Source organism: Hemibagrus wyckioides, linkage group LG16, assembly GCF_019097595.1.
Source record: "Hemibagrus wyckioides isolate EC202008001 linkage group LG16, SWU_Hwy_1.0, whole genome shotgun sequence".
Taxonomy (NCBI): Eukaryota; Metazoa; Chordata; class Actinopteri; order Siluriformes; family Bagridae; genus Hemibagrus; species Hemibagrus wyckioides.
The window spans coordinates 23,527,501-23,536,171 of record NC_080725.1 but is presented as its reverse complement, the minus strand read 5'-3'; the positions used below and the strand labels follow the sequence as shown (position 1 = coordinate 23,536,171).

Genomic DNA, 8,671 nt, shown 5'->3' with positions numbered 1-8,671 from the left:
GAATCTGACCTAAACATAACCTTAATGTATGAAACTCATATTAATTATTCACATTAATAGTGTTATTGCTTTTCTGTTATGCCCCTGTGTCATTTATGAGTTTATGAGTTATCAGTATTATACCAGCAAATGCACAATTGGTGGCAAAATAAACAACAATAGGTACTTTGCAGGTTTAGTTTATTTTAATAAGTAGTATTTGTTTACAGATAAAGACAGAACAGGCAAATTAGCATTTCCAAGTAAAATGTGGATTTATTTATTTATTTATTTATTTATAAAAAACCCTCTCACACCACACATATACTCAAGAAATATTAAACAATAAAAAAGGAGACTGACAGAATTATTATTTTTCAGAAAATGTTTATTGCACAAATATTTTGATAATTTTATGATATCTGATAGTTTTATAATTTAATACCTTATAAAAGTCAATAATATTAATGTAATATTGTATTTGTCATAAGATACTGAGACGGGAAGCATTCACATTACAGGAACGAACAACATGGATCCAAAGACTCGTTATATAAACGAATCTTTTCTGTTTCCGGCTCAGACTGCGGTGCCATACGGGGCTGTCACGTGATGAACAAACTGACTCGAACCGAAGGCGCGTGAGATGAATCATTCTGTTGGGTATACAGGAGACCGCATGGCAGAGCTTAGTTTAGGATGTTACGTGACAAAAGAACGAACGAATTCGACCCAAAAAAATCCGGAGGTGAGGTGATGAAGTAACAGACTGCATAGCCTCAAGACACAGGTAAGATATTACTTATAATATGACAGTTCTTTCTTATTCGAAATGTGATCCATATTTGCGTGAGTGTTAGGGAATTAACATGGAACATTTTAATTACATTCTGCTGAAGTGAACGAAATGACTAGAAAAAAGATTCGTTCATTTTGCTGAACGAGATTCAAAGAACCGAATCAGTAAAATGATCCCATCACTAGCACTGAGGCACAGAACTTTCTTAAAGGGGCAGCGTCCCTTTTTCCTGCATATCTTATCACATCCAATTAACTTCTACACACCTTTAACAGGGTTTTTCCTCAAGCTTGCCCACTATTGTCAACAGCACCTGGTTACATTAATATCATGTCATGATGTCAGGAATGTACCTGGAGATCTGCTGATATTAAATTAATGAGGAATTGAAGTTTATTAATTAATACAATCTAAACATTACATCACATTTAAAATGTTAATCATGATTTTTTTCAGAAGGAGATGAGGCTGAAAATGTGGTTCAGGGAGCAGTAGAGGCTGAAGCTGAGGCTGAAGCTGGAGAAAGCAAGCCAGAAGATGCTGAACCACAGAACAGTACATCTGCTGAGGAAAACACTAGCAGTGAAAAGGAGAAGAAAAGGAGGGAGAGAGTAAGACGAGGCGGAGCAAAAAAGAAGCTTCAGGCTAACACAGCAGATAGATAGATAGATAGATAGATAGATAGATAGATAGATAGATAGATAGTGATGTCAGTAATGTACCTGGAGATCTGCTGATATTAAATTAATGAGGAATTGAAGTGAAACATTTGATCTGTGTTAATTAATACAATCTAATCATTACATCATATTTAAAATGCTAATCATTTTTTTCAGAAGGAGATAAGGCTGAAACTGAGGCTCAGGCAGAAGCTGAAGTTGGAGCTGATGTTGAAGCTGATGATGTTGAGCCTGAGGTCGAGAAGGAAGCTGAGGCTGAAGCCGAGGATCACGTTGTTGAGTTTGAGGCTGAAGCTGTAGAAAGCAAGCCAGGAGATGCCGAACCAGAGAACAGCACATCTCCTGGGGAAAACACCAGCAGTGAAAAGGAGAAGAAAAAGAGGAAGAGAGGAAGACGAAGCGGAGCAAAAAAGAAGCTTTCTCTAATTGTGTCCCACAGCCTCAGAGGAAGACGAGTCCCGAGAAGATCGGCTTCAACACACACACACACCCACACCCACATACACACACACACACACACACACACACACACCCACACACACACACACACATAATAATTAAATAAAAAACTGTATTCAATAGGAGAACCTCAGTTTGAACCTTTTTAAGGCCACAGGACCGGACGGTGTCTCGTCTCGGCTCCTTACGGCCTGCACTCTGGGGCACCGGTGTTCAGGGGGATATTTCATCTCTCCCTGGAACGGCCACTAATCCCCAGGTGAAAAATACACTGCACTACTCTTCCTGTCCTGAAGAAGCTCATCAGTGTCTTTACCACCTTAGACCATTCACAGACTTTCAACTGAATTGAAAATGGAAGAAAAATTTTAAGAAATTTCACAGGGTAGCAACAATATGACAAATGTGTATCTATCCAGCTCGTGTACGGTGGAGCAAAATGTGGTTTCTTCATCCAGGATCATGGTGTAACACAACAATACCTGACCTGACCTGACCGATCTGCTCGTTATCTTTTTTGACACGGGTTAAGAAGGTTTATAATTGGAAGATTGTTGTTACACAATATAAATGATACCTTCACGCACACACACACACACACACAACAGGGTGTGGTGTGATACTCGATGGAGGATGTCAGAGCTGGACTGTATTACCCACAATCCTAAATAAAACACTCAGCGGCGTTGTTACCATGGAAACACTGGAACGCTGACTCCTGTAGAGGTCGCTGTTGTGGCTATAGGTGGTGTTTTTAATGGTGGTGACTGGTTCGTGTGCCTGTCAGTGAGTGAGTGTGTGCGCGCGCGCAGGGTGTGTCAGTGTGTGGCGGAGGATGCGGCTATAAATCCGGTGCGGCTTCTGCGCGCGCACTGCGCCGCTCTCTCGCTGTCACCGCGCGCGCGGACGCGTTACACACAGAGGAGCGAGAAAGAAGAAGAAGATGGACACACAGAACCGAGCCGTGCTTCATCATCCACCCGCTTCCTAAACAGGTAGCAGTCCGGCATCTCCCCGGTTTTCACCATTATAACCTAGTGTTTATAACGCAGCATGACCTTTTAAACCGCGCGTGCGTGAGTCAGACCCGCGCCGCTTTAATCTGATTTAATCCGAGCAGGGTTTTAGAGCCTCAGTGCAGGCCATGGGGTTTAAACACAGCTGAGATGTTTCTCTCTTTCCATAATAATAAAGATGACTGAAATGTCTAGCAGAGCTCAGAGCTGTGGAGAGAAAAACATCTAGAGAAAAACCAGGCTAAGATCATACAGTCTTTCTGTATATGTACACTGTGTGTGTGTGTGTGTTTATTTTAACTGTTATAATAAACAGGAGTCAGGAGTAAGGATGTGCTGCTGTGTAAATGGAGCTGTAGGAGGTTATAATAACTGCGGAGGAAGTCTCTCAGTCTTTTACATCCTTCTACTTTGGAAAATCAGTATCTAGTGAGAACAGAGTAACCGGGTTCTAGAGAGAACCTAGTCACTGAGCAGAACCATCCTTTAGCATCTCTTCTACCTTTATTTAATATGTGTCTTTTATTTAAAAAAGATAAAAGCAAGAGTCTGAGTGCAAAATGAGCTCCTCTCTGTTTCTCTGTGATGTAGGCGTTGATGATGTGGATGTCTTTCTGCTGTGCAGCACTAAAACAGAAACCTCAGTCCATCACCATCACGAGCGATCAGCTGTCTGATACTGAGTGGACTAAATACCATTAAACACTACCTTTTTCTTAAAAAATAATCACAGTCCAATTAAATCACATCACTAACCCTAACCCAGATATGTGACCAGTAAGCTACTGATTTCTGTGTATATTTTAGATATAATCATGACGTTTGTAGATTTAGGTGAGAATTAAATAAATATTTTACTGTATAACGTTCATCTGAAAGTCAGTTGTAAATATTTTGTGAGATCTGTAACCTGAATGAAAATGTTTGTGTAATTTTATTTTGTTAAACTTCACTAAGCATCAGAATTTCCGAGAGATCTTTCTAAAAAAGAATAATCACAAGATCGATGGAGTGAATCTATGGTGTAAGGAGAAAGCATACTCTTAGAACTGGGTTCTTCTAGGGTTCCTTGGGTGGTTAATGGTTATTAGGAACATAAAGAGGTTTTACATTTCCTCAACATTTTTGTTAAATGGTTCTACACAGAACCTTTCACCTGTTCCACCTGTGTATCAAGCTAAAGAATAAAGATAAGATAAGGTAAGATAGAACTTTATTAATCCTGAAGGAAATTCTGTTGCCAGAGACTGCTTTAGATGACAAGAAAAATAAAGAATTATCATATATATACAAAAATGTATACAAAAAGTACACAAAAATGTGCTGGGCAACTAAGAACATATTGCACATGGTATGATGAATGCTTCAGGGGACTTGATGTTACCTGTAGAGATCCAGGTGAGGTGATGGTGCAGCAGGTCACTGAGGTGGTGCTGAGGTGCATTGTCCTGCACAGGCGACAGATGGACAAACTGAGACTGGGCTGTGTGACACGGGGGTGTGACGTGTGTACAACCCACACACACACAGGCCATCTGGGACTGACTCTCTCTCTCTCACACACACACACAGTCATCCATCCCTTTGTCTGCTGAGATGATAAACCAGGCTAATGGATATCTTGCTCACGGAGACATGTTCAGAGTGGTGTTGTGTAATATTTCATGTTATATCCTATTGATTTGATGTCATTGGTGTTTGCTGTACTGACCCGACATTGCAGAAGGTCAGAAAACGCAAATGAGCATCCAGATTAATCAATAGGTTTTGTTCCGTGTAGCGTTCATCTTGAGGACTCTTACATCTGGAGGTTTTGATGGATCAAAATTCAGGAGTGAACATATGACAGAATTGTCAGGTGTTTGATAGTGGGTAGGTTTTGGTGTTCCTGTCACATATCTCCAGGTTCCTGGGTTCAGTCTTGGGTTTGAGTTGCCTCAGATGAGGTTTTCTCTGTTTTCTTCTGGCTGTCCAAACACATGCATGTAGGTGGATCGTGATAAATTGCCCCAAGGTGTGAGTGAGTGTGTGAATATAGTGTGTGTGGAGTCCTTTAATAGACTGCCATTCCATCTGGGGTGAATTCTCCTGCCCTGCACCCGTTATTATTCCTGGGATAGACTCCAAATCCTCTTCCTCCCTGACTTGGATAAAGAGTAATGTCTTTACCTCCAGTGCTGAGAGAATCATTTATTTAGCACTGGGTCACTCCAGACTGTGACCTTGTCCACTCTTTCACCATCTGCCAGCTGTGTTCTTGATCTGGATGAAATCTCAGATTATCCATCTCACTCCACTGGGATTGGGATCATATCCCTAAAGTATGCTTGTGCAGTGCATTTCATTAAAAATGTATGATAGCTCACAGTCTGGTCTATGGGACTAGCTTCATCCATTTATTTTGATTTATGTTGTTATCTTTTAACCCACACCCCCACCCCCAACCTTCAAACTCAGGTAATTCAGCACCATCATGTGTACTTCATAACAACAGCCATGAATCACAGGGAGGAGCCCGAGGAGTCCAAAGCCCCACCCCCTAAGACGATCCGGCAGCCAAACAGTACACCTGTAGATGGAGGCCGTCCCAGGTGGAGGCCATGCCAGCTGAACAGCCAAGAGGAACAGGGAAATGGCCATCATCATCATCATCACCACCACTACCACCGACAATCACACCAACAGCAGTCTGGAAGTAACAGAGCTCCAGCACGACGCAGCCGAAGACATGCCCCCTGCCACACCCAGAGGGGGTCGAGTGAGAGTGGAGATGCAGAGCCACGGTCAGGTCAGCAGCCTCGTCCAGGAGGGTCAAGGTACAGACAGGGTGTTGATGGAGGCCATCAGCACAGACATCGACAGAAAACCAGACAGGTTCCTGTAGTGCCACAGCCTCTCGATGTTCCTGAGGTCAATCCAGCTTTGGCTACTTTGTCTCCTGAGGAGTCTTCTCAGGAACTGCTGACTCCATCTTCACAGGAGGATCTGACTCCTTCTCAGGAGGAATCAACCCCCTCTCCAGAGGAGATACCACATATAGAAGAGCAAGATGGAGGTAGCCCAGGTCTTCATTGCTCCTCCAGTACTGAGAGCAGCCTTCACGCACACTCTGACCAGACTGAGGACCAGCACAGAGAGAGGGAGCAGACAGAGGAGAGCAAGGGTGGGACAGACGAATGGGAGGTGGAAGGATGTCAGGAAAATAGAGAGGCTGAACAGGAAGAACAAGTGGAAAAGAGTCAAGTGGAGATGGAATCCATGGCAAACGCCAGTAGCTCAAAAGATAGTAAGAAGACCAGTAGGAGGTCCGGGCCCATCAGAGTGGATGTTCCACCTTTTGCAGAATTTCCACGTCAGCCTCTACCAATCCCTAATTTCCAGCCTCAGCCTTTCGAGGGTTTCCCCATAGAGCCCAAATCAGGTCCTAATCATCTCACATCCATCAGCCACACCACCATGAGCACAGACATGAGGCCTGAATGCAGATCATGTGCTCAATCCTATGAAGAAACATTTTCAGACTCCACTTCAGATGCATGTTCTACTTCATATCCATCAGTCACTGAGTCCTGTCCAAAGTTCTACCTAGTGACTCCAACAGAATCAGACAGAGAACTGTTCCACTCAAACTCCCAAACAGGATGGTACCAGGAACACTCTGAGGAGCAGCAGAGCTTTGAGGAAAACCCTGATATATCCAGCATTGAGGCACAGATGGATCTGCATGAGGAGCAGAGGCCATGGGTTTCTGTTGGTTCCAGGTTGCACCACTATGATGAACAGTCAGGAGATGAAGCTAGCAGTCCTGAAAGAACCAGAAGAAAAGTTTGGAGACGAGGTGAAGAACAGGAATGTTCAGAGATCAGAAAGGAGCCATGTGATGTTCATCCTCGTTTGCCTGTATTGGACAGAGAAGAGAAGCCAGAACATGACTGTGTAGAAGACAGACCACAAGCTATGCAAGAATCTGCAAACGTTTCTGGAGATGCGATCTCTCTGGCAATAAGAGACATAAAGGAGGCAATTGAGGAAGTGAAGACGAAGACGGTGCGTTCGCCCTACACCCCCGACAAACCCAAAGAGCCGGTGTGGGTAATGAGGAGAGACGTCAGCCCGGTGGAGGAGTGTTGCCCAGAGCTTCCTTCACCTCCAACTCCTCCACAGCTTCCTTCACCTCAGAACACGGTGAGAATCCCTCTACACAACACTCTTCATCCTCATCCTCATCTTATTATTATTCACTGTTCTTTCATGGTTCTGCGCTGCTCTGTCAGACATGTTCCCAGGTTCTAGCTACAGATCCCACGGTTCCTTTGGGAGCAGAATCTTCTGGAGCTCAGGATCCCCAGGAAGCAGACATCAGTCCAAGTTTACCGACAGCTGAAGAGGTGAATTGTTTTTGTTTTGTTTTTTTACACTTGCCTGTTGAAGAACTTTTTAAGTGTATATACACCAGTTTGCTGATAAAGTCTGTTTTTTTATGTCCACAGCTCAGAAGAAACTTGGCTGCTTTCCCTACGTATGTTGATGGTAAGTTTAACAGCACAGGATCCCAATCAGTGAGGAAGAAAACTCCTTTGGTGTGCAGTAGTAGGAAAATAATCAGTAACACAGTGGTGTGTTGAGGCGGAGCTATTCTTGGCTCTATGAAGTTGATTGTTTTATAACACAGTAATTAACAGTCACAATTTTTTTATTTATTATATAACCTTTTTATCTGCTTATACACTTCATTGCCAAAAGTATTGGGACACCCCTCCAAATCATTCAGGGGTTGGACTCGGCCCCTTAGTTCCAGTGAAACGAACTCTTAATGCTTCAGCTTCATACCAAGACATTTTGGACAATTTCATGACTGCGAGCCACACCAATGTGGGAATGTAATATGGAGTTGTCCCACCCTTTGCAGCTATAACAGCTTCAACTCTTCTGGGAAGGCTTTCCACAAGGTTTAGGAGTGTGTTTAATGGAATTTTTGACCATTCTTCCAGAAGCGCATTTGTGAGGTCAGGCACTGATGTTGGACGAGAAGGTCTGGCTCACAGTCTCCACTCTAATTCATCCCAAAGGTGTTCTATGGGGTTGAGGTCAGGACTCTGTGCAGGACAGTCAAGTTCCTCCACACCAAACTCACTCATCCATGTCTTTATGGACCTTGCTTTGGTCACTGGTGTGCAGTCATGTTGGAACAGGAAGGGGTCATCCCCAAACTGTTCCCACAAAGAGCATGAAATTGTCCAAAATGTCTTGGTATGAAGCTGAAGCATTAAGAGTTCCTTTCACTGGAACTAAGGGGCCGAGCCCAACCCCTGAAAAACAACACCTGAATGATTTGGAGGGGTGTCCCAATACTTCTGGGGATATAGTGCAGTTACATGTAATGTGAAGTTCCTCTTCTGAACATTAATCAACACTTCTAACTAATCCCACTGTGCTGTTGTGTAAATATTTTAAGTGTGGCCGGTTTTTCTGATTATTTGAACTTTTACTGTCAGAGATGTTTATCTGTGATCGTTTGGTCAGTTCCAGGACCATGTGATCCAGAGGATTTAATCGATGGAATCATATTTGCAGCCAGTTTTTTGGGTTCCACACAGCTGCTGTCCGAGAGAACCCCGAGTAAGAGTGCTCGCATGCAGCAGGCTCAGGAGGCCATGACCCGCGTCCGGGTGAGACTGGGGGCTGGGGGTGGAGCTAGAACTGGCTAGTAATTGTTATTTTATTTTATTTTATTATTT

At 43.4% G+C, this 8,671-nt stretch overlaps 1 protein-coding gene across 3 annotated transcripts in view; it reads left to right on the top strand.

The window, feature by feature from the left end:
* The first annotated feature begins 609 nt into the window (after window positions 1-609).
* apba1b (amyloid beta (A4) precursor protein-binding, family A, member 1b) overlaps window positions 610-8,671 on the top strand; it is a 32,694-nt gene continuing 24,632 nt past the window's right edge. The window contains exons 1-7 of one of the 3 annotated variants that reach the window (XM_058411534.1): window positions 610-769; window positions 1,238-1,389; window positions 1,615-2,912; window positions 5,391-7,118; window positions 7,208-7,321; window positions 7,424-7,463; window positions 8,457-8,602. In XM_058411534.1, coding sequence (XP_058267517.1) covers window positions 5,430-7,118; window positions 7,208-7,321; window positions 7,424-7,463; window positions 8,457-8,602 — 1,989 coding nt within the window. In that variant the 5' untranslated portion in view covers window positions 610-769; window positions 1,238-1,389; window positions 1,615-2,912; window positions 5,391-5,429. Of the gene's footprint in view, window positions 770-1,234; window positions 1,390-1,614; window positions 2,913-5,390; window positions 7,119-7,207; window positions 7,322-7,423; window positions 7,464-8,456; window positions 8,603-8,671 lie in introns of all 3 variants that reach the window. The other 2 variants (XM_058411533.1, XM_058411535.1) reach the window with 2 other exon arrangements.